General features: G+C 37.2%; 1 protein-coding gene and 1 pseudogene across 4 annotated transcripts in view; both read right to left on the bottom strand.

Annotated features, from left to right (window-relative positions):
- Window positions 1-1,567: 1,567 nt before the first annotated feature.
- On the bottom strand, window positions 1,568-5,201 carry LOC106858781 (relaxin-3-like; annotated as a pseudogene). The gene is made up of 2 exons (XR_015799400.1): window positions 4,493-5,201; window positions 1,568-2,286 (listed from the first exon to the last, which is right to left on the bottom strand). The product of XR_015799400.1 is annotated as a relaxin-3-like (transcript).
- A 3,969-nt stretch (window positions 5,202-9,170) lies between these two features.
- Window positions 9,171-26,999, bottom strand: part of PLGRKT (plasminogen receptor with a C-terminal lysine) — a 42,858-nt gene continuing 25,029 nt past the window's right edge. For all 3 annotated transcript variants that reach the window (XM_088156810.1, XM_014878204.2, XM_088156809.1), the window contains exons 2-4: window positions 16,028-16,158; window positions 14,970-15,079; window positions 9,171-10,677 (exon numbers count right to left, since the gene is read on the bottom strand). In XM_088156810.1, coding sequence (XP_088012936.1) covers window positions 10,556-10,677; window positions 14,970-15,079; window positions 16,028-16,158 — 363 coding nt within the window. In that variant the 3' untranslated portion in view covers window positions 9,171-10,555. The remainder of the gene's footprint in view (window positions 10,678-14,969; window positions 15,080-16,027; window positions 16,159-26,999) is intronic.

Genomic DNA, 26,999 nt, shown 5'->3' with positions numbered 1-26,999 from the left:
TGTTTCTTCTCTCATGGAATTTTTGTATTTTGGCATTTCGTAGGGACTCTATTGTACCTCTTATCCTCACCTTAATACCACGAATCTTAACTCCAAAAGTTCTTGATACTGCTCAAAAATAAGGAAAACTTCCCTTCCAACTCCTCTGTAGTCTTCTGGGAAATTCTAATTTAAACTAGGTGTCTCCAAACCTGAAACTATATGTGAAGAGAAGTTGCTGGAAGCCAAGCTATAGACATCTAGCTAATCTGTTGCAAAAACATCCCACCCAAAACTACAGCAGAAAGTCACACAGTTACTTTTTCCACTCAGCATGAAAAAGCATCTTAGAGTCACTACAACTTAGATGTTTAAGATGACACTTTCTTCATCAATATTGTTACAAGGACAGAAAAAATGGTTCTTTTCATGTGGAAGATAAATAGCATTCACAGTGATTGTCCATATCTGCCCAATCTCTACTGAATAAAATTGATGTCTTAAAAAATAAATAAAAAGGATGGATAAATGCTAATTACTGCAATAACTATAATATCTTAAGAAATTAAAATTATGCAGCAATGTAGAGAGCGGTAGTCCAATCAAGGAATACTTGTAAAGATAATATGGAGAACAAATCCAAAAGCATCGACTGCACAGCCTAAACCCTGAAGCATACTCTGAGTCAACTACAGCTACAAAGATAAGTTACCATGAGCATCATAGAGGTCAGGAAAACAAAAATGCTCACCTCATGAACTGTGTAGCTGGAAATACAACTTTTTTACAGCTGAGAAAAAGATGGAGGAAGGCAAAAGGATTAGAAGCTAACGATTAAATCAGCTATTCATAAATACAGTAAGTACATCTGAATTTGTGTAGACCAGTATGCCTTAAGAACACACAGCGTGGATTCTGAATATGTGTACAGTAAGTTACTTGATGCACAGCTAGCACTCTACTTATCAGCAGTAGGAAAAATGGAGAACTAAAGCAAATAAGGAATGACTAAAGCTTTAATACTCTAACTATTTTAGCCTATGCATAAATACTAAAAAAATATTCAGGCTGCAAGTGATGTGTTGCAATAAACTTTCTATAAAGATAACACTGCATAAAAATCATTCTGCAATTACAAGGGAATGGAAAACACGCAGTCAAAATAATGAGCAAGCTGAGTCAGTGTCAAGTGGCGTTTCAATTAGCAAGATATTCTTTCTGTACAGCTTGGTACCAGAATCACATTTTAATATTGTTGGGTGTTACAAGGAAGCTGGAGTGGGACTTTTCATTAGAAACTTAGTAGCAGTAAAAGTCAGGGGTTCAAACTGAAAGAGGAGAAATTTTTCCCTGTGAGGTTGGTGAGACACTGGAACAGATTGCCCAGAGAAGCTGTGGCTGCCCATCCCCGGCAGTGTTAGGGGTCAGGGTTAGATGGGGCTCTGAACAACTTCATCCAGAGGAAAGTGTCCTTGTCTATGTCATGGGGAATGGAACTAGGTGATCTTTAAGGTCCTTCCAACACAAGCCATTCTATGAGTCTACATTCATTCTTTTGACAAAGGAAGAATAATCTGGCCAACACTTAGTATAATTACATTTTATGAAATATTGAAGTTCTTCTTAAAGTGTTACAAAGATATAATACATTTGTAATATAAGTTTAAAGGCTCAACATTAAAATGAAAAGACTTAGTAAAAAATATAGAAGTTACTGCAGCAAAACAAACTCATTGCAATTACATTTATGTTTTTTTATTTTTTTTTTTTGTTTGTTTGTTTGTTTGTTGTTTTAGGGTTTTTTATTAAAGAAAACCAGCTATATTGCCTGGCACATATAGACAAGATAGAATACAGCAAGAGTTTTCTTCCTCCATGAAGTAATCAATCAAGTAGTACTGCAACAAACACTAATTTCATGCATAAGTGTAAAGAGGATTTTAAACTCTGCATATAGTACTAATTTCAGCTTTTGTACAGCCCCATTGCAACACATTCCGGCCAAAACCCAGAGACTCTCGTTTTCTTCTGGGATACCTGGCCCAAAAGGTAGCTGCTTGATTCCATGGGATTTGCATTTCCCGTTCCCTCCCTGTCCTCTGAGCAGCTTCCTCTACTTGGTGGACAAGTTTTTTTAAGTCGCCTGCTACAGGTACATATTCATTATAGTAATTTAAACTATACAAGTCCTTAAACGTCTCCCATCCGAGAAATGGACTGCTTCTCTGCAGCTGCTCCACTTCAGGATCCAAAACTGATTGTAGGTTGAAGCTTCCCATAGTTTGTTACTTGCTGTTTGTGCAGAATCTGTTTTAAAGAAAGAATTATCTTAGAATCAGACTGTAGGAGCACCAAAAGGATTACACAGCTCAAAGAAATAGCAACAAAACCCATTTAATTAGTACTAAGTGAAACACTATTATGTAGAAGAACTGTCGGTACTTCAGGTCTCCACACCGTGACTTATTTGTAGCTGACTTTTAGTGGAATCTATGTTTTAAAGTCTATATCTGCTGTTAGACATGCAGAGTACACAGAAACAACTGTAACTGAAGTAAAGGCACCCTGTCACAACTGCAATGTTATTGACAGAAAGTCTAAATTTTTCCACAGAAACAGAATTTTGTTGTAAATACATGTATCCAGAAACACCATAGAGCTATGTCGTGTGTCTGATGAATTACATCAGACCCCTCCTCTCCTGTACACAATCACAAACTAGCATTATGTGAAGAACAAATGTAGGAAGGACTAAAAAAGCAAAGATTGCATGTAAACTGATTCTTATATTGCATTTTCCTATAGGCTATTTTAATTGATGTTGTACACTCATTTCTTTAATTTCTCAAGGCATATCAGGGGCTTGTAGAATTTCTTACAACATTCTTCATCTCACTGACTAAAGTGCTCTCAGAAATCCAGCCCTACTTCCTTTCACCTTACACTCTCTTGATTTACTTCTCCAAGGCAAGTGGCATGCTTATTTCAGCTAACATGAAGCAGCTTCTTCAATCTCAATTTTAAAAGAATCCAAACCAAGTCTTTGTCTTGTGATTTAATGCTGTTGATATAGTTACTTTTTGTTTCAGAAAGCTGAAAGAACATGAGAACATCCAGCAAATTTTGTATTTACTTAAATATTGCTAATTAGTATATAGAACCTAATTTTCAGATAGAACAGCTGCCTGAGTATGTGCAAAAATAAAAGTAGGTGTAGCTACTTTATTAATTAGACAGCGACTGCTAAATAACAGTCTTTTGGGGTGGACAAGCCTTCTACTTAGACATCATGCAGCACAGTGGAGGCTCCTTAGTGATTGTTGCTCTCAGAAGCTGCTGTTAATGAAAAGGAAAGCAAATTTGCTGAGAAAGAACATAATCCCCACAAAGGTTGTAAATAACTAATTTGTTAAAATTACGAGAGCTACTTTTATCTTTTATTCAACCTGTTGGGGGGGGGGGGGGAAGGCGAAAAGTTCCCAGAAAACCCAGAATACTGCTTTCATTAGCTGCCTGAAATCTTAGGTTATTTCACTAAAATGTGTAAAATCAGAAAAATATTATCTCTTCCATTGCACTTTTCAGCCATAATTCCATCGTCTGTTCTTTTAAAAAACGTTATTTTTCAGTATTCAAAATATCCATATCTAATAAATTAGAGAAATCACTTAAACTTACTGTTACATTGCCGCAGTTTGAAAATACAGCCCAAAAGACATCTACTAACAATTTCTTAATATGGGGCTTGGGACAGTAGACAGGAAAACTACAAGGAATATTTTACCCACTAACTGTTTCACCATAAAGCAGTTCTTGCTGTGTCAATCGTAACCTGAACCACCAGAGTCCATCCTCCAACGTGCCAACTCTGATGCAGAGCAGCACTAGAGGGTGACAACATCGCCCGCGATTCCCGATCCGTGGCGGTCCAGCGCATCCCGGGAGCTCTGACGGGCAGCGCGGCGCCAGAGCTCCCGTCGGGGAGCGAAACTCCGGCAGGAATCCCACCTCGCTCAGCCGCTCGAGGAATTACAGAGCCTTGGGAAGGGAGAGAAGCCATAGCGACAGGCATTCCCCACCGCTTCCCAGGGCGAATCAGACCTCCCCAGATGGCCAAGACAGGGGAGGAGTGTGATTTTGTGGGATTTTGTAGTAGAAGCTCCTCTGCAGCCGGCAGCCCTGCGCAGCCGCGCGGTATCTCCGAATTGACCAAAAACTTTGCAGACTATCCCGGCAAATAATGCCCCAGCACCTGCCGTCCCTTTCCCTCTGAATCTCAGGGCGTCTTTACAAAAGTCTAGGAAATGCCATCTAGGATCTAGAGGGAAAGAGAGGGAGGTACGGGGACCTTCCCCCCGCGGCTGAGGGCGGGAGGAGCGAGAGGCGCCGCGGGGCGCTCGCCCTTCCCCATTCCCTCCCGTTCTCCGCATCCCTCCTGCCGGCCCGTCGCTCGGCACCGAGAGAAGCGCCCCGACAGCCGCCCGCCCCTCGGCCCCGCTCCCGGGACACTCACCGGCCGCGGGCGCGGGCTCCGCCGCCAGCAGGGAGAGCCGCTTCCAGCGGGACCCGCCGCAGGTGAAGATGACGGCGCGGATGAACTCGCGGCCGCACAGCTTCACCCCGTACCCGTCCCCCTCGCCCGCGGGCAGCACGGCGCCGGCATGCCCCGGCGATGCCGAGCACAGCAGTGCCACGGCGGCGCACAGCACTCGCAGCTTGGCCATCCCCATCGCGCCGTCCCCGTCCCGCGGGCGCGTTCCCAGCAGACCCGACGGCCGCCACAACGCCCCCGACCGCGGCGCTCAGCCCAGCCCAGCCCCGCCGCTGCCCGCAGCCCGCTTTTATGCTCTGCGAGAGGCGCTGAGTCACCGCCCCGGCCCCGGCCCCGGCCCCGAGCCCCCTCCCCTTCCCCGGTGCCGCGGCTGTCGTCTCCCGCCGGGAGGTCGCTGTGCCTGGAACAGCCGTCCAGGAGCCCTCGGGCAGCGCCTTCCCCTCTGCCTGCCCTTGCTGGCTGTTGCGGCTCTTCACTCCGCCGTGCGCTTCAGCTTCCCTTCTCGCGCTCCCGTTCCCCACCTTCCCGGAGACACGCTCCTTTTCCTCCGCCGGCCCCGGGCCTCAGCTGTTCCTGCTTGTGGCTAGATAGCAGATGCCCTCTCGTATTGCTTTGAAAACGTGAAAAACTTAATCTCGAATGTTTTTTCCCTTGCAGGTCTAGAATCTCCGTAACTACCTCTGTGCCCTAAAAATGTTGGCTGACATGGAAAGAGAAACAGGTGAAGTAAAAGAAATGCACTTTCAAGGAAGTACTCCAGCTGTGGATACTTGAAGGGGGATTTCATAGCCTGGATTTCTTTCAGGTTTGTTGTGCTGGACGCTTGAGTTCAGTGGCAGCCATAGGCATCCAGCGATACCCTGGCTCCAATGTGGGCATCCTAGAAATTTGGAGCTGCACATCTGTGTATCTCCTGAATAGAGCACAGCAGGCTCTTCCTGACAAGGGTGGTGGTCTTGTACTCCATGAAGAACTATGCACTGTGTGAAAGTAAACTTTACCTCTGTATTTGTTTGTTGGCATGTGGCTGTTTTGGTTTTTTTTTTCCACCACAATAGGACAAAAAGTGATTGCTGTCACCGTTTATAGAAAGTCATACCGTGAAGAACCAGAGAAGTTCGTCTCTCTTAAAATACTTTGAAGCTGTTGTCAATAGATCCTTTTTCATGAGGGCTATGCTTTCAAGCCCTTGAGTATTGTTGGCATATAAAAAAGCCCCTCAAAACTCAATCCAGAAGGAGAGCACAGAGAAGACTAGTGTACAAAGGTATATGATTCAGTTGTACTGGCAGAGAAGTTACAGACTCCAGTCTCCTCTTCAAGGAGGGCTTGTGTGTTTTACACTGAGCTGGATCTAGAACAAGGCTGTGGAGGGCTAAAATAGTGAGCAAAGTTGTTGTGGTTTAACCCCAGCCAGCTGTCAAGCCCCACATAGCCACTCACTCATTCCCCCATTAGTATGACTGGGGAGAGACTAAGAAAAGTGAGAAAAGCCATGGCAGTTTAATAAGGAAAACAGAACCTGCACACACAAAAACCAAGAAAAATAGGAATTGGTTCAGTGCTTCCTGTGGGCAGGCAGGTGTTCAGCCATGTTTGAAAGACAAATGCTATCACTCCAAATGCACCCTCCTTTCTCCTTCTTCCTTTCCACCCCTCCTGACTTCATATACCAGCATGATATCCTTTTGGTCATTTGGGGTCACCTGTCCTGGCTGTATCTTCTCCCAAGCACCCCCAGTCCACTCACCATCGTGGCAGTACCAAAAGCAGAAAAGGCCTTGGCTCTTATCTGTTCAGCAGTAACAAAAACATCTATTATCAACTCTGTGTTCAGAACAAATCCGAAACATAGGCAAATACCAGCCACTGAAGAAAATTAACTCTACCCCAGCCAAAACTCGGGCAGTTTTCTTTTTGGTCCAGTCTTCAGTGTTTAAACAGTGGTACATTTCAACAGAAGGCACCATCATCCATAATGTTGCTAGGACGCAATCTGCAGAAGTGGAGGCTGGTAATCTGAAATTCCTGAAGAACAAAACCTTGATCTGTTCCTCCCTCACTTGAAGTCTTACCTACTATACTGGTGCAGACAGAAGTTGTGCAGGGGTAATTACAGCTTGCATTTTGAGAGCAAATGGATTTTGTTGGTCTCATGGACTTTTTTCTGAAAATACCATCACATAAGGTGAACTTCTGCATGGACTGTAGTCTTCTAGACAACAGATTTCAGTTTTCAGTGACTGGAAAGCTGAGTAATGTGAAAAAGCACTACTAGGACAAGGCAAGAGGGGAAGTACCTCATGAGTTGGGCAATGACTAGAAAAACTACTATTCAAAACAAAGCATGCAGAAGATTACTAATATAAACCTAACAAATCTGAAATAACTATATAGCTTCTGTTTGTTTTATAAAGAAGGAAAAACAACAACAGAGCAATGAAACTAATTTCCATTCATGATCTGTAGGATGTTTCAAGGCAAGTACATCCAGTGTACTGGCTCAATGCAAGTATTTTGTATATTTTAATTTCTTTAAAAAAGGTAAAGATAATTGTACTATTTCTCTCTTTGCACTAAATTATTAATTTGTTGAGCAATAACAAAATTTATACAAGGTAAAGGAGGTTTCATGAAAACTGGGGGCTAAATATAAAAGATATCCTTTAAAGATATCTCAGTAGCCTTGAATACCTTGAGTTAAAGCCGTATTCCCATCACTCCCAAATGTCAGACAAAGAAAATCAGCAGAAAGTAACTTACTGATTTCATCAGACATTTTCCAGAGACTTCATTTCAAATTCATGCAAGTCACTGCTGCAAGGATAACTTAGTTTTTGAAAGCTGTCCAAAAAAGAATTTAAAGTATTTCTAAAGTTTGCTTAGTACCATATAGGATTCTGCAAGAAATGGGAAATACCACTGCTTCAATGTTATTGGTGACCAAGCACAAACCTTACCCAGTTACCTTCATTAGAGGATTGTGCAGTTTAGAAAAAAGCTCAATCTTAAGAAAGCTCATAATTAAAAAGTTAAGAAATTAATTCATTTTTGCATAATGAAATCCAAGGTCAATTAAGAAAATAAACAATAATGCAGAAACGATCTTATTTGTATACATCCACATAAGCACTTTCCCCTTCTTTTAAAAGCAGTGACACGCAGTCAGCAATAAAATAACCCCTATAATAATAAAGCATGTAGGAAGGGGTTGTGATTTTCAACTTTCCTTATTGGAAGGAAGGGGCTCAAATTGGACTGTCCAAAGTGACTTTGCTTGTTTCTCCTCAATACTCATCTACACTATCACAACCAGATAAACAAGAGTGAAGTGGCTTGCAGGTGGCATGCACTTCCTTGAGTTCTGTGAATGAGACATATCCATAATTAGAACAGCTTAATTTTGACATCCTAATAATGACTGACTTCTCACTTTTCCAGAACAATCCTGCTCCAAGTGATACTGATTCAGGATATATGACTATCAGACATTGTAACCAGAAAAAACCAACAGAATTAAGGTGGTATGAGCAGTGCTTCAGGCCAGAACAAGCTCCCTCTGGAGTTGCTCTCCTTTTTTTCCCCAGTGATTCATGGAAACAAAGACAGTTGTGATATATTAAAGTAAGTCTAACAGCTGAGGCCAGTTGAGCACAAATGACAGAAAGAAGCAGGATGTTTTAGGTGCTTTATTTATTTCCATAACAAATATGATTAGGCAACTTGTGCTGTAAACATGTATTTTCAAGTAAACCTTGTCACTGATGAGCTCCTGTTTTCTTTCATTGTCCTCTGAAGAAAGCTATACCATTCAATTATTCTGTATCTGTCACTATGTGACAGATATGACTGCACACAGCATATGCAAGCATTTTGACTAATATACTGGCAGTAGAATAACTAACTCTGCAACAAAGAACAAGCTTCTTCAAAACAAAAGCATGCTTTAAAAAAAAATAGTAAAGCAAACAATAAAAATACAGGCAATAAAGGTGAAGAGCCCTCAACTCCTTCATGATTTTTGGCACATTCTATGTAGCCCATTTAAATCTAGTTCTGGGTTAGACTGTCTTGCTTAGAGTCTTTTCCTTAATAAATTTGGTACATTTCACTGATACTGTGTAATACTGAATTAAACTTACCCCATTTCTGTCACATTTTAGTGCGGAGTCTTGCAATAGGTTATCTAAGTCCAAACTTTGGAAGAAAAAATGTCAGATTTCGTTTGGATGGAGTAATATATAGCTATCCTATCATCCCCTAACACTGGTACCTGGACCATTATTTTGCTCCCTTTAACACTGGCTTTTGATCAAACGCCATAGCCAGGAATCAGTCACAAGCACACAGATCTTGAGAATTTCTTAATTTTCTAAGATTTATGTTGCACGTTCTGTTAAAATCATTCTCTTACGAAAATGTCTTTCATAGGATTAAAATGTGGGCTAAAAGGCACAGACGGAGACATAGAAATACCCAAGAAGACCGGTTAAATTGTTTTTCTTTTTTTGGAAGAAAGAGTAGTAATAAATTACAGATATCAAAACATGCAATGCTTCTTCAAAATTAAAGGAAAGTGAGCTTCAGAACTTGGGGAAAACACAGCAAATGCTCTGTTACTCAAAGCAAAACAAGAAAGTGGAGTACTTGTGTTCATTTTATTACACTGACTATTAAAACATGACATTTGAAATCAGTTACAGACTGTATGCATTGTTAACATGTAGAGGACAGAGCCAATTACAGACATGACAATGCAGAATTGAATGCACTTTCAGAAGTCAAACTGTGGAAACTGTTCTTCTATATTGAGATGCTTTTGTTTCATTATATATTTGCCTGTCTTACTGCAACAATATTCTAAGTTTACTTAAGAAGTCTTCAAAATCATATTCGGGGCATTATCTCCAGCTGAAATTTAATTTTTAACTCAACAAATTGTCAGTACAGACTACGGCTTAATTAATTTTTTAATGGTTTTTTAGCATTTGTTTTTCCTTCCACAATTAGATTAATGCTAGAAGAATTTCCATCCAAAACACAAAATAATCTGTTTCGAAACAAGATTTCCAATACAGAAAGATTAATTTTTTTCCAAGTGTGACATCAGAACATTAAAGTATACTAAAACTACATTCTCGGTATATACCATGCTGGACTAAAGGCATGCAAAAAATCTCTCAGTCTTTCAGTACTTGTAAGGCCACTTGGATCTACTCATTATAAAAACATACATTAATAATTTTGCTTGCTGTTACCCGAAGTTAATATTCATCTTAGTAGTGAAACTCTGATTTCAATTACCAAAAAACAAATTATCCTGAGAATGTTGAACAAGCATGAAAAAGATTCAGGAAATAGCTACATAATTTGTTTCCTCTTTTTCAGAAACTATCTCTGCTCATACTTTAACGCAGTTTTCCCCAAGAGTAAAATACACAGTTAGCAAGTTATCTGTTTACTTCTGAACCTACTTCTGATAAAAGCTGTTTATTCTAGAATTTGAAGCAGAGATGGTGAGTTCACTGCCTAAAGAACAGCAAATAAAAAGTATCTTATTTTTCAGAGAAAATGACTGCCTGCTCATGACTTCAGATTGAGCTGTGTATCCTGAAATATATTTGAAAACTGTACATATTTATTGATATAATTTATATATTTATACAAACTTGTAACTACCAATCACCATATCTTTATTGATTATACTGAGTTTGTTCAGTACCAGACGTATTTACTACAGGTGGAAGTTATTTTCAGACTCTGAATAGTCAATGCAAATTCAGTATTTCACTATAAACAATATATATTACTATGCTTTTTATAAACAAAATATACTACAGAATAATTAATTATTTTAAGAGATACACATAACATGAAACCAATTGCTTTAGAAAGTACTAATTCTTAAAAATTAATTAGATTTTGATTTTATAAGCACTCATAATCTTATCAAAATTTTAATTATTTATGTTGAAATGCAGTACTATAATCACTTTTCAGATATGTAGCTTTAATACCATCTTCCTATTTTTCTGTAAAGCAATTGCTCTGAGATAATCTGATTTTCTCCAAATCTTCAAATGTGAGAGGTCCTTTCGGCAATTCTAGCAAGGTGCTCTGTGTGTCAAGTATGTTCTCTGCTTCGCCTTAAAAAAAAAAAAAAAAAGGTTAATTTCCTCAGCCTTACAACTAGAAAGCAAAGGAAAGAGGAATAAAAACCTTAAGAAACTGATTTAGCCATTCTTGTTTGGACCACATTAGCAAAACAGCAAGTCATAGCTATGTATTTTACAAAGAAGCTGATGTCAATATACTAGCAAAGTTGTCTCTAAGGAATTTTGGACTGGTGGGGTAATTGGGAATCTGAGAAGAAAGTGGATCAGACATACACATGAAGGTACACATAAGCTTTAACAAGTAATCTTGTACACAGTGTCACAGATGTACCATATTTGGACACAATTTTTCTTTGTGCCTCAGGACTAGCCTAAAAGGTGTCAGAATGCAGGCAGCACGGCACTTGAAGAAGCATTGGTCAAAGCACACTGCTCACAAGAAGATTTGCTAAGACAGTTGCCTACACATGAAGCATAGCCAGGAAAAGTTGTAGAGTGCAGAGTGCTCTGGGTAAGGCTGGAATGAAAACATCTAGGACAGAGCATCCAAAAAACAAAGACACAGACTGAACATCATACATAGGTTGTGGTGGACTGATTTTGATATAAGAGATGAAGATTAGGCAAAGAATGCATTTGTTTTGGCTGATGCCATTTGGGACAATGCCAACAATCTTGTTTATCTGTGCCTGAAGTCCCAGCTTCATGATCCTTACAGCAATGGTTTGAAACTGCATTTATGTGTGATCAGCCTGACTGAATATTGCTACGCAGTCAAGATTACAGTCATTCCACAAAACAGGTCTGAGTGCTGACATGTCCCAGCTGTAATTTTTATAGTACTGCAGTGCTTGGGACCATTGGTAATATCCAACAATGGTTACCACTCCCACAGTGTCAGTCATTTGCATATAGCATCTAATTATGAAATAGCAAGAGATCTTTGCTACGCTAATCTCTGTGTGTGTCCCTCACACGTACTATGGGACATTGCCCCCTCACTGCTCAGGACACAAGGACTCAGCTATCCAAATCTTGGAAAAGGTAGCCAGAGTTCCACTGCTTAGTGGAGAAGTTCTGTGCAATTAGAGGCTGGCCATAAAATCCATCCCCTCCTCTAATAATTTGTGTGAAAAACACCAGCAGTGTGTGCCTGGACCGGGAGGAAAAGCAAAATAGCAAGGCCAAGAACACAGACAGCAGGTCAATGACTGATTCTTCGTGTCTTCAGAGTTTTAGAAAAGATAGTTTGATGGCTGCTCTGTAACCCTGACATACCCAGAAGATACTGGCCTGATACTCGGCCCTGGAAACTCAGGGCTTTCCAACAGCACAAGCAGAACTCTAAATAGGTATTTCCCATGTCTTCAGTTTTGGATTTTAATTAGCCCAAACTATAAATCATAAAAAAATACCCTTCCAATATTTCAGTGTACAACAATACTAAAATAATTAGATAATTTTTTTGTTAAGTAAGCTAGAGACAGAAGAAAAAATTAACTGTAAGCAAGATCAGAGACAAAATGCCTAATGAAAGAGGAACAGTGAAACCTTCCAGGGGCATAAAATTATTCCAAAGGTTGAAAGGCAGCAGATGCAGACCTATGTGATCAAGGTGGTTCAGATACAAGGTTCACTGTGCAACACAGAAATAATTGCAGATTATCTTAGGAGAGGGAATTGCCTATGAGCTTGATAATAGGTATATCCTGAAAGAAAAGGACCAATAGAGAGAACAATAAAGGGAATGGTGCATAGGTTCATTATTATACCAGAGAGATCAAGCATGACATGGACCAACAGAATAGACAGACAAGCAGAAAAGTGGTTGTGAAGGCATGGAAGTGAACACAGGGATCAATTGAGTATTGAGAATAAGCATTGTGGCTGCAGGTCAATTGTGTCATAAAACCTTCTCTTCAACTACATAATTTTAACCATAAAATAAAAATGAACTCCTGAACCTGATTTCCAGACCAGATTCATCCAGGCTATTCCACTTCCTTTTAATCTAGTGCTGATATTGGTAATTAGTTTAATTGCCTTCTCTTACTTTCCTTTATCCTATCCTGTAAGTAGGATCTGTAGACCCAAATCTCTTGTCTTTTTACAAAGCTAAACAAATTAATCACTTTTTTTTTCTCTTGCAAGGCAGCTCGTCATTCCCTAATAGTTTTAGCTTTTCTTTATAATTCCAGATTCCCTTTATAGAAATTATCTAAATTACACATAAATTTCCACAGAAGTTATTATATTCCTGCTCCTTCCCATCTGTTCTCTGTTTGATCCAAGGTTGTAAAATATGCATCCCCAGAGATATTCAAATGCCTTTAGGACATTTTCCTGGGCAATTGGCTATAGATGATCCTGTCTGAGCAGGAGGCTTGGACCAGACAACCTTCAGAGATCCTTTCCAACCTCAACCATGCTGTAATAATAGGAAAGCTCACTTGGTATTTTTAGACTTTGCTCAGCTCTCAGTTTCATCACACTGTTGGATTACACCCATTCCGTGTTCATTGGCACCTTCAAGTTTTCCTTTTTTCTACCATTTCCATCTGGTGAGCTCTGGTGTTAGAAATCCCTATTAGCCCCTAGTTTCTTGCTGACATTATTAAATTAACCCTATTTTGTTGTCTCATTTCTTCAGACCATCAGCTCTTCTTGCACTAACAGTTTATTTCTTTTCTGTTGATGAACTTAATCAAGTTGGTCTCCCAAAAATTTGGTTAGGATAACCTACTCATAATTTAAACTATAAAACAAATGAATATCCATACCAAATCTTGAGGAATACTGTTAATAACCCTGCTGAAGCCTAACCTTTCTTTTCAAGCACAAAATTTGACATAATTTCTTTACCACCATGCTTACCTGTTGTCTTGGTTTAATTTCGATTTCCATGTTGTGAGACGGAACCTATCACACCTAGTCAACCTATCACACCTGTCTACTAATTTGATGTCTTTCACACTAATTTGATCTTTAGGTAAAACCACATCAAATGCTTTCACGAATTTATACTGGATCTACCACATTTCTTTTGGGAAAAAATTCTGGTAAAGACAGACTTAGTTTGGCATATTCCATTTATTTTCTATTTGGCTCCACAGTTTCTTTTCTGCAAAACCTGTTCACAAGCCTTGTATACTGCTGAAGTTCTCCTAATGGATCTGAAGTTATGAAGATGACTTCTATTTGGAAAGCAATAGGATACCACATTACCCCTCTTCAACCTATACAGGACCACATGGTACACAGTAAACACATTAAATACAAACCCTAAATTCCAAGATCTAGTTTTGCTCTATGTGTACTAATCTCCTTTTCAATACTTTGATTTCCAAGAACTACCTTTTCTTCCCTATGTTTACCTGACTCTTCATATTAAAATCTGAAGAATTTTGTTTAATGCTGTTGAGGAAATGTTCCCAAGTATACATTCCTGTATCACCTAAATGTATTTGCACCTATATGAAGCAGGAACTACAGCGGATTTTGTCTAATTAACCTAGCACTATTTTCAATGAAGCATACAGAAACCTAAGTGCTAGGCTAAGACCAAGAACTGAAACAGATTTTTATTTTGTTTCAATATGGTTGTGCCAGTAGCAGACAAGACAACCAAGCTAGTTAATTAAGACAATTTGTGAAGGTGACAAGCCACAGGCAAATGCTGCGTTCACTTACAGTCAACACTCACTGAGCCAGTCTCCCTCACTAGGAATCAGACTTAACATAAATGCACCTCCAGAAACTTCAACACAGTGTATATAATTGAATCACACAGACAAGGGACAACTATGAGGCAAGACCCCACTTTCATAGTGGGGTCTGTAAGTGACCCCACTCAGCTTTCTTCAGTCTTAGCAGGACACTGCAGTAAGATTATCAGCTGATGGCTGTGTTTGGTCATGAAGGTGTAAAGCCATGATCCATGTCTGTATTCCTTTATCTTGTAATCCCTAATCCTTTCCCCAAAAAACAGTGTCAGAGTGGAATACTGAAGGAAATCACTGCATCTGTCATTTTTCCCAAATATGCAATTCTTACATTAGCTGTATTTACAACCTTAGCATTCAAATATTTAGAAGCAAGAGGAGAAAATGACAGTCTTAATTGAAAAGAAATGCTGTAAAACAACAGTGAGTACCCCTGACTAGCAAAATATCCGATTTTAACAGAGAGGAAAAAATGAGACATAATATTTCTGTCACCACCCCCCACCCCCAATTATCTATTACAAATTTTCTCCCAGCCATTTAAAAAACACAAGTTATCTGTAGCTTGGTTCTATGTGAAAACAGAACAGATTTACATACCTTTAATCCTTTGCAACAGTGTCCCATATCCCATATCATATTGATAGCAAAATACAAAGCTTAAGGGAAGTATTGGCAGTAAAACTGCTGGGTTCTTCCTTTTTACTGCTCTGTGTAAGAAAAAATAAAAAAATTACTTAGGATATTCAGCACATCAGCACTGTTACTTTAGACTGACCTTGACTGTCTAGGACTTGTGTATCCTTCTAGAATCTCTCATCAAAGAGGAAGTCTTAATTTCCTCAGAAATTGCCTTCTTTCCCAACCCAAGAGTATTTTTTAAATGCAATAGTGATTTTTGAATATATCTAACAAATATGGGATGATCAAACTCATTTAGCATGCATGTACAGTCACATATACTCAGCCACTTGCAACATGTAACAATGTAGATTCTGTGTTCATTTCCAAATGCATCTGAGTCTACAGAGAACCGATAATGCATAAGGTGCATTTAATCTTCACTACGTACATAAAATCACAAATATTTCTCACATTCCCTCTAAACGTCTTACAGCACAAGAAAAACATATTATCAACCAAAAGTACTAGTTGTTACAACTGGGTTGCAAGTTCTTCCCTCTGCAATATAGCTTCATTAGCCAGGCTTTTTTTCCCCTTGGGTCAGTTGATTCAAATTTAAGTGAGTAGACTTCAGAATATGTCCACTTGTTCAGTGCATTAAAAAAATCCAGATGGAGGACGTGCTACACACTAACAATTCATTACATGTCAGTGCAGACAAGAAAATAGCATGGCTTTTAAATACTCTCTCCTCTTCCACATACAACTTTTATTTTATACTGCACTTTTGGTACTTCAGATATATCATCTTATTGTCAGCTCTTGTCTCTGCTTTTAAATAAATCTACAGTACAGATATAACCAAAACACATTCTGAAGCAGACAGAATTCAGAGTCCATTTGTCACTTGATCAATCTCAGAGAAATTACTTAATAAAAATAACTACTTGTTGTAATGCAAAAGGAAGATTCAGTAAAATATAACTATATAATGTAATACATTTATATTTTCTGTTAGGGAATAAACTTCATACCCAGTTGTTAAAACTACAGTAGCAAGTCCAAAAAATGTCCCAAAATATTTGAGAAATTCTCGTGTCCAAGCAATCTGCATGGCTGTTTGTCTCTCTCTCATCAGGTTCTGCAGTACGAGTTGCCTTTCCAGCTAAAGAAAGGAGACAGGTTAAACAAAATTAAGTCATCCATTTATTTTAAAGATTGACTCAACCTCTCAGTATAGGTCTATAAATCCAAAACACTAACTAAGAAGGCAATCTCTCACGGCTTTTGATTGAGAATGGTCTTCTCCAGTGATAGTTTATACTAAGAAAGGATTTAGGTCAATTAGCAAATGCTTTTATGCAGAATCTTTCTAATTGTACTTCTCAAGGTCCAGACAACCAAAACTGCAGCTTGAGGTTTTGAGTGGCACCCAAGTCTCAGCAGGACTCTCTAGATTAAGATTCTCTGACTTTCACATTTCCATGGTGATTCATAGAGTACCTGCTTTCCCAATTAATTTTGCTTAATTCTAATTTAGACGTAGTAATTTTAGAGTCAATCTTGACACCTCTTCGCCCTTTAAGGATTTCCTCTTCCTCATGCTGCATCATAAAGCTAATAACTCTTCTGCAATACCACAGTTACAAATATAGAAAAGCACTGTGAAGACAACAGATTTTTTATAGATATTGAATATATATCAAAAGTCCATAAGGAAATACTTCTGTAACTAAAATTAAAACCAATAATGCAAAAAGTACCATCTAGTCAGTATATTCACATGTCCAAGTAGAACTTTCTATGGTACAGAAGAATTAAAGAACAGACTATTAGATTTAAATTCTTTTTTTTAATTACATGCCCCATCTAAACCTACTGGTACATTTTCATCAAGTAAGTTAAATTCAGTATTTCTCAAAACTTCCTCTCAACTATACAGAACACAAAAAAAGTATTTCCTTCTTAGAGAGATGAAAAATAAGAATTATGCCAAAAATAAGCAGTCTGAAACCAGTGTGGAGAAGTTATTTAACAGAACAAGAAGAAGTCTTCTTCTTCACAGCAATGTTTGTAACTCATCTTTTGGGGAAAAAACTGAGTACCTGGGCTTGTATGTCTAGGCTAACTAACCAAGTTGGATGAAAAGTTCAACAAGGTAGAGGAAACAGAACACCAGTTCCCTAAAAGGGTGTATTCTAGGGAAGAAAGAACTAAGAGTTAATTCAGAAAGTTCTCTTCTAATGAATCTCTAAAAGCAATTAAATATGTTCTTTTCTCCTGGTTTCTAATTCAAGAATAATTTAAAGGATTTGTAATTACTCAAGGTTTCCACCCATTTATTCATCTCCATTACTATTGATTTAGCCTGAACAGAACAATTTAACAGAAATTGTTACTAATTATTTCTTCAGACTATGTTGATCTTGCTGTCTTATTTACAAGTTCATTCAGTACCTAGATAGGTAGAAATAATTTTGAGACAGCATAATGAAAAAAGGACAGATCTAATTACATATAATTATACACAGTAGGAAAAACAACATTCACTATAGTCTCACAGTACTATTTCATCTGTTTCTTTTTCCTCAAGACTTACATGGCAATTGTTGTTCTCACAAAAAAATATCAACAGGCTTTACCTTTCTGATAGCCATAATTTTCAGATTGCTTTGTTTTGGGTTTGGCTTTTTTTCAGAAGAAGTAATTATATAATAGCTGATAAACCACTTAATAAAATATCAAAATAATTAGATTTTGTCACCTACAAGACAGTTGGAAATTCTAAAATAAACAAGTACACTGCCCATTAATTAGACCCATTTTGGTCCCAAATATCCTAAGCCTGGTAAATTGCTGAGGGCTGATGTGATAAGATAAATAATGACATGTAATAAGACATTTAATGACTTTATTTTCATCTTCAGTGTGATTATAGGTGTAGTTTCCACATATGTGAAAAGTATTAAGGGATCCTTTGTTTGCCTGTCAGCACAGATAAGGGCCTGTGCGTCCAAGATGCACAGTATTACCCTAAATGAGCTTCAATTTGAAGAAGCACATGGTAAAGGAAGTGGGACAAGGATATGCTGATGAAATACTGGTCTTGCTAAAAGGGAACAATAGAGAAGAAGAAAAACAGACAGTTTAACATCCACAGTGTTTAGAAAGACGTAAGCGTGGCATAAAAAGAAGGCCATAAGTTCAAACTTACAAAAGGAAATTAAAGGATCCTAACATGATTTCTTTAAAAACAAATACACACACAAAAAAAAAACCCCGAAAAAAATCCCAACCAAAACCCCCTTACACTTGTTACACTTTGACAGCTCTTTAAAACCCAAGTGCTGAAAGAAAAAAATAAGTCACAAACAATAAAGTCAAACAAGCACCATCCTGCAGGAGACTGTCATATCAAATTCCAGAAGCCCAAGGGTACTTTTATGTATATCTACAAGTAGTTCATAAAAATAACCTACTACAATTGAAAACAGCTTGTTTTCTATATTATAGACAGCAGCGAGATAATATTATCAAACATTTTTCATATTCTTTTCTAACTAGATCTTTTTTATTTCACTTGAGAGAAACAACCCTTAACTTTCTCCATCCAAAAACAAGTGGTGGAATGAAAATGCATAGAAAAATGCCCATAGTTCCTTTCCTTTCAGCAAAATTCTTCCACGTAGATGTAAAATTTTAACCAGATGAAACACAATACTGTATTTAAACTAATTTCTTAAAATAAAAATGGATGTGTTGCAGGGAAGTTTTAGAATTATGAATCAGAGATGAACATTCTTTGTGTACACAGGTAAATGTGACAGTCAAGAAACAAGAATTTCAGAGGAATACTAATCCACAGAAAAGGAGCTCTAGTGACACTTGGCTAAAAGAATGATTTAATATTTAATATATATTTAATAATTTAATTCTTGCTATAACTGAAGTTTCATTAGATGACAATGAATAGTTTACAAGACCTATTTTGTATAACTTACAATATAGCATTCATAAACATAAAATATAGCATCAAGAAAGCCCTGAGATGTGTTTGGGGATCATAAGTAAGCCACAGTACTGATGCAGAGATTTGTAAATCAATTTTTATTTAATCATTATTTAGTCATACAGAGAAAACTCAGTAACAATACATGAACAAGTACGCCAAAATCCCTTTGAACCTATGTAGTTTTATGCCAAACCCAGGATTACCTCTCTCAAATGCCAGAAGTTCCCTTTGTACTCCTTTATTCCAAAAAAATATTCATTCATGCTTTCCATTTGCAAGATCAGGTTTGTTATTTGTTGGTTTCATCTTGTTAGTTTCATACTTAGAGTTTCATCTTGCAAAACAAAAGACTATAGTGTTGTAGCTGTTAGGATTACAATAGGAATCTGAGTAATGAAAAGATTTAGTCTAAGTGTTCTAAGTGCTCCAGGGCAATTCCAGACTGACTCCACTGGATTTCAAACTCTCCTTAAGGAAAAGGAAAAACTGAGCAACAATTATGGCCAAAGTTGTCCTACTATATACTTTTTCATCACACAACTTAAAGTTATTAATAACTGTAGAAAAAACAGTTTGGAGTACACCTGATCTCTGGTCATGGAGCTCTGTAGCCACTGGGTAGCACAGCAGGAAACACCTCTCAGGCATATTCTGACAAAGCAGACAAAAGGCAGGGCACCTGCCTACCCTGTGCCATCAAAAACTGCTTTAGCATGTCCAGACCTGACATTTGATCAGTTAAATAGGTTTAAAAGCAACGCTTGACTGTAAAAGAGTATATACTTTTAAATGAATTTTGGATGCTCTAAGTGTCAAAATTAAACACCTGTATGAGCACTCAGGCAACTCCTCTGAACGAGTCTTTTAAAAATTCAAACAATTCACAGGCAATATCCTTATGCTTATCCATTTAACATGCCAATCTTAAATGAATATCTGGAGCTTGAGTAGTTTTGAATGACCAAGATATCCTGATGTGCTGGCTTTAGACAGGCAAACAACTATTGGTAGATCTTAAGGAAAAACCACTGCCTTAAGCAACTGCCTTAAGTTGACCTTAAGCAAGTCAGGATTTGAAAACATATGTGTATAGGAAAAGACTCAGGAGCCTACCACAAAAAAATGATTCAAAATTAGATGAAAGAAAACCAAACCATGTTTGACTGCAGTTCAAATCAATATCCCATTTTCAGCTGTTAATTTCCTAGTATTTGTGTCTTATTTTCCTCCGCATGTGTTCTATTGAAAATGTCAGTTACACTAGGATAGTGAAAGACTTTTGATCTATTAACATGCAGATTTTATGAAAAATGCCAAGTCCTACTCTCTTTGGACTTACTTTACAGTAATTTTCAAAATTACTTCTTTTCTCATTATAGCGGAACAGAAGTAAGAACTAAGAACAGAAGGTATTCGTTCTTACTGCAAAACATTGTATAGAATTTCATAGGTAATAAGACAAAAAAAAGTGTATCATTCAGACTTAGCAGAGATGGGCTGTAGTTTATTTAGAAAAGTCTTACTGATGGGAGAAGTTGATTATTGGGAAAACAAGCCAAAGGCACACATCACACATATCAGGTGAACAACCCTTCACCATCTAAGTGCCATGTCTTAGGGAATAAATTCTACTTCATTTTAAGTACACAAATGGCCCACCTATACAGCCATAAAATCTTCAGTAGGAATGATTTTTACGTGACTCTACTTGCACTAAAAACTACAGAAAAAGGGTCTCAAGAGGAGCTTTAGCACAGGAGGAAGAGAAACACTGTAATTTCCCTGGCCAGGTTGCTGTGCATAGCACAAGAGAACTGAAGCTATGATGTGGATGCACAAGTACACATCCAAGCATGCTTTCCAATTACTTGCATCCTATAACAATCAGACCTTCATTTTACAGACACAGTTAATATCATAATAAAAAAAGTGACAATAGCAACTTCTAAATTGGCAAAAAATATTGACTGCATAATTTTAAAAATTAAGTATAGTATTCAAAAATAAATGAGTACTAGTAGCAAGTGACATTTTACAGTTTTATAATTAATTTTTAATTTTATAACACTCTGAAGAGGACCCAATTAGAAATAACTTTCCCATTTTTTCTTTAAATACAGCTAGTAGTTTCTCAACACTGTGTGAGCAACTGTAAGGGCTGATTGGGATTTTGAAGTCTGCCACATAGAAACTGTTATAGTAAAAGGAAATCAATTTTACAAAATGAATCATGACAGATGAAGAGAAGTGAGGCACAGAGGGAAAAGGTCAGTTACTGTGAAACTGATAATGCTAATAAACTAGTCAGTGGCAACCATCCTTATAATTTCTCCTGAATATTCTTCAGACTACCACAATGATGTCAAACCACATAAAAGAGCATTTATACCACCATTTCATTGATTAAAATCCAGTGGGAGAAAATTCTCATCTGAAATAATTTAATCGACTTTGACAACTTGCAAAAAAAAACCCTCTCTAGATTACAAGCCACATCTTACTAGACTAGAAATTTCTCATACATTAGACTCTTAGCTTGTGTCCTCTCTTCCAGGTTCAGATGCTGTAGCTGGAATTGATGCTACTTTGGTTTTGTAACACCCAAATGGGATGGGAGGTGGTGTACAAATACTCAATAGAAATGAAAAGCAGAGCCAGTGCAAAATGCTCTCTTCTTCAGTGTCCACATGTATTAAACATAATTTCACTGGTACATTTTGTGTGAGCCTATGTGTCCATGGGGAGGAAGACACAGTAATCACCCCTCAATAAACAGACAATTTGCAACCCAATATTTTTATGGCTCTCCTGGGAGATATGCTCTTTTACCCAACCTTTCTAAAATACTGGGCACGACAAAAACTTAGTTTGAGAGCAGTCACGGCAGTAAACCTACAGAGAACATACTTAATGTCACTATCATTAAGACCTAATTTTACCAACATCCTGGTAAACAGATATTCAGACAGGAAAGGAATTAAGTACCTTATAAGAAATGATCAGATAAACACCATCTCTGCCTAAGTTATGAAACCCAGTATCTAAATCTAAGAAAACTGAAACTTGAAGAAACTTTTGGAATACCATTACACTCATGTTAAAAGAACTCTCCAGTTGTAACAGGTTAATACATCTGTTATAGGCCATGGCTACTCTGCCTATAATAGGTTTTCTTCACCTACAGTTTTTCAGACCCTCTGAAACTGTTCTTTTTAAAAGTACTAACGTCTAACTTCTGAGCACTCAGAGGTGCAATGAAACATAAGGCTTAAGTTTAAAAAAAAAGTGACAATCATACAGGCAAAAATCTGTAAATCTCTTCCAAAACATGTATGGAAGTTAGCGTGCAGATAGTACAGCTACATGTGGCATTTCATCAGCAGATGAAAGTTCAAATGCTCATGTGACTTATCCTCAGTGTCATTCTTTCTAATCAATGGGTAAAACCAGAAGCTGCTGTAAATGGTTGTTTAGCAAAAATAAATGAAAAACAGAATAGTGGCATCTATCTCTACACCTCCATTGTAAGCCACCAGAGTATAATACAGAGATGACAACTTAAAATAATTATGCAGTGTCTGCTTGGTTCTATGACCAGCATGCCCACAGATATTCAGGAAGTGTGCCTCTAGATCAAATAGTCAAAATATATCAGATCTAAATGTTTTATCCTGCTGCTTCAAGGTTTATTTGCAGATATTTCTCATATTTAGTACACAGAGCAATTAAAATTATTAGCACTGCAAGAAACTGCATTCTTTAAAAATTTAAAGCTTCTCCATGCAAAGACAGATTACAAATTATTTACAAGCAAGAACTAGCAGAAAAAGAAAAGGGTCTCACACAAGCCAGAATGTAAACTGCATGGTAAAAAAAATCACACAGAATCACAAAATATTCTGAGTTGGAAGGGACCCACCAGGATTGAATCCCAACCCTTAACTGAATGGCCACAGATCAAACCCATGGCCTTGGGGTTATTAGCACCAACTACTTTATACTCCTTTGGTTGTCAATTAGCTACTGAAATTACACTCTGTATAAAGAGAAAATAATATCAAAACCCCTTAAATCCATGTGAGATTTTGTGCTGCACAAAGGACAGACTAAATCTAATGGGTAAACCATGAAGGTAAAATTTCTTGGCAGTAACCCAGCATTCTTACTTTTCTTCTCTGTGGCTTTTAGGCAACAAACATGCAGCAGAGTATAGAAGGGCATCCACCACCTGCATTTAATAATCTTATCTACAAGAGTAAGTGAACTTTTAAAGTACTGTTACCAGTGTTCAGAATTCTCAGTTCTATACAAGCTTTATAGAGACAAATCAAAGTCATTGAATAGCCAGTTATATAAAAAGCAGAGATCAATGCCGTAGGAATAGTAAAATAGATCAAGATATATAAAATAGTCAGTTTTACAATATCAAGTAATTTAAATAGCCGATTAATAACTGAGTAAGAGCTTTGTTTTCTTTTCCCCCAAACTTAACATTTAGAAAATAGTATTTCACAGAAAGCAAGTAGAAGATCAAATTTTACTTCAGTGGACTTAACTAAAGATTAAAATGATAGGTTTGTTCTACTTAGAGGAAAGGAATTACAGTAAATTCGTTGTGTCACAGGAAGCAGCTTCAGAAGGCATTTTTTCTTTGGAGTCAGTTAAAATCCTCTAACAAATTGAGACTAAACATATAAAAGTAAGCTGGAGGTGCACTGCAAAATAAGACAAAATTTGCAAGCTGCAATTCACAATGACATGTACAAGTCACAGATATTTCCCTCCCAAAACACTGGTATAATTGATTTGACTGAATAAATTGAATTAATATTTGTCTCCCTACTAGTACAGCAGCCAGCCTGTTTTGCATCTTTTGCTGGTAGTCACTGCATATTAGAGATAGGTATTAAAATCTGTTCTTTGTTAACCACTTCATTTACTTCTTTACAGTGATCAGGCAGAGTATACAATCTGTCAGCTAATACCAATGAAACTGGCTTTTTCTCCTGCAAGACAGATGGTTCTAATCTTCCTCAGTACAGGTATCGTTTATCTTGTTCTGTTCCATTTAATGCGCAGAAACTAATAAGGCTATAGAATTGTTACCAGAGAGCATTTATTTCCCAGAATTAAGCCCAGATCACCTAAGGGGCAAAACAATTTATGTAATGCTTCAAGACAAATGCATTAGTGATGTCATAAGCGCTACTAGTACCTTGTCAATAGAAAACAAATCTAGCTATTTCCCACCCCAAAGGGAAACAGATGGGAGTAATCTGGAAAGGCAAAGCTTGCTTACATTTTACTTCACAAGAAAGAAAAGGAACAATTGTTTTCATTTTAATAGAACTAAAAAAAAAGTCCCTTTGACTAAATTTCACTGAAAACTTTGAGGAGGAAAAGGTTAGAGATTTGCAAGACCCTGAAGAAAATGACTCAGTGTCTGAGACATTAAAATAAATTAAATTTTTCAGGTATCATCATAGAGGTGGCTGATCTTTTACTAACAAAGATAAGGTGACAAATCTGTAGATGGAAAAATGTCATCACAGTTTTATTAGGTACAGGAAGGACTGCAGAAACCTGTGTCAGTACTTTCCTTTTTTTATCGATGAAAGTGAAGAAGCATGGAAAACGTTTTCTTGCTCAGAAATTCATTGGCATTTTAACATCAGCCATTTTTCCTGCCAAGAGTCAAAACAACACATATATGCATTTCAAACACCACTTCATTTTAAGATCAATTTAATAAAACTCAATAAAAAATTGATAGTGTTTTGACTGAGTAATGGGCTAATTGAATTTATTAAGAAAAAAAAAACCCAAACCAAACCAAAAAAAACCTACCCAGAGACCCAAAATGGTATTTGTATATATAATCATCTTTAAATAAAAGAAATGTCATCTCCTCCCTGCCCTTACTCATACCTTCTCATACTCTGTCCTCATACTTTCTTTTCTATTCCTCCTTTTAGCTCATTACTCAACAGGAGTCCCAGGATAAGGACCAGGACATTTGCAAGACAGAAGTCCCTACTAAGAACAAACAATAAGCTCATGAGGTACATGGCCAGGAGCTGGACACGATGATCCTGATGGGTCCCTTTCACTCAGCATATTCTATGACTCTACTAATTCCTTTCACCTGTTTAAGATGGACCACTAAGACTGAGCCTACTAGGTATCAAAATGACATTAATGTTTTTGCTTTTCAAAAGTTCCAGTTTTCCCTCATCCAATTTCCATTAACATTTTGCATTTGTCTTTAAGAATGTGGCCCAGTGTCTAGTTTCTAATAAAACCCCTACTGAACTACCTTAATAGCATCTGTACATTCTTAATATATTTTTAATTTTAAGGAATTTAAAACTAACTGAAGAGAGGAGTTCAGAGGAGACTCATGAGCTGTCTGATAAATAAATCAGGTTTTCCTCATCTCTCCCTCACAAAATTCTCAGTATCTGCAGTAAAGGAAGTCCAGCAAAATACTACGTGTAGAATCCATGATTCAGTTCAACTATCACAAAACCAATAACTTAAGGAAGGTGTACATTTGTACAAAAACATTATCTTCTTGAATATACAGGTACAAATACTGCTTGTACTCTATCTCTGCTAAATGTGTAATCCCATTTTTGACTTAAAGATATGTTTAAAATGCTTCAGCTGTCTCTTTTACTATACATCCTGTCACATACTGCCACAGCAACTTCAGTTAGAAGTTTCTTAAGAAGTACAAACTTCAAAAACCACTAGAGGATTACCCAGATTACCAAACAGTTTCCAATAAGAAACAAACTTAAAACCCCTGCTGGAAGGTTCAAACTTATTTCTTACTGGGAAAATACATATGTTATGACTTCTTTGTACATTTTCAAAAAGACATTAAGGTGAAAAGCAAATACCAATAATAAACAGTTGTATAACTGAAGTTACAACATCTTGTTTCGAGATACACAAGTGTCTGGATATAAACAGAAATGTTGTAGTCCTCTTCCACCTTTTGTAATAGGTCTGTATTTTTAAACTGTTTTTATGTCTTTATTTAAAAAAAATGGATACAATTTAGTCAAAAGATATGGTCAATTAATAAGTATGTTATGGGGTACTTCTATACTTTCATTTCAAATTTAAGGACAAATTGTTGAACATGAAGAGAAAACTGCCTTGTTACTTTCATTTATTGCAATTCAAAGCAAAACTTTTAAGGCAGTACAATCCTGGCAGGAAGGTAATGTAATCATGCTATGGTCTGCCTCTAACCAAGTTGTGTTTATCTATGCTTTCAGTGAGTTTTTGATTTTTTTTTCCAAAAACAGATACTTTTGTCACACACCCTTTGTAACATTAAATTACATTCTAATGATATTAATATTTACACATTAGTATATATGATGAAATAATATCCCAAATAATTTTCTTACAAAACCGAGAGCTTTAGTGTCATTTGTGGATATAGAAAACACTCAAAAGCAGTCTCACTTCAAGCTGATTTGTGAATGCATGTGACATGACTTGTACATGCAGTGTAAAATGCCTACATATTTCTCCACAGGCAAGAGCTGAAGAACAGATGAAAGCACAGAACTTTTGAAAGCCATTTTCAGAAGTAGAAGTCTTATGATTTATAATTTGAATCAACTAAGTAAGATGTTTTTTCTGCAAGAGATAAATAGATTTGGCATTTCCGTTTTGTGTCAAAGTAGAATTTCACTTACAGAAGAAAATGCTGTATAATTTCTATCTATGAAAAGGCAGACTATGCCTCACTGCACTACAAGATGAGTTTCCCTAGCAATTTTTTATACTATCTGCCCACTTACTCCACTTTTAACTAATTGAGGAAGAAATGCCTTTAGTTTCTATTTCCTTTATTAATTTGCATCACTGCCAAAACTTCAAAAGCAGCTGTTAAAACAAAGCGGGGGTGGGAGGGGGAAGACCATGAAAGAGAAAAAAAAAAAAAGATTATAAAAGTATCCACTGAGGTACAG

The sequence above is a fragment of the Sturnus vulgaris genome, chromosome Z (genome assembly GCF_052056855.1).
Source record: "Sturnus vulgaris isolate bStuVul1 chromosome Z, bStuVul1.hap1, whole genome shotgun sequence".
Taxonomy (NCBI): domain Eukaryota; kingdom Metazoa; phylum Chordata; class Aves; order Passeriformes; family Sturnidae; genus Sturnus; species Sturnus vulgaris.
Note: the sequence above shows the minus strand (reverse complement) of the source record. Positions and strands in the feature narration are given on the sequence as shown.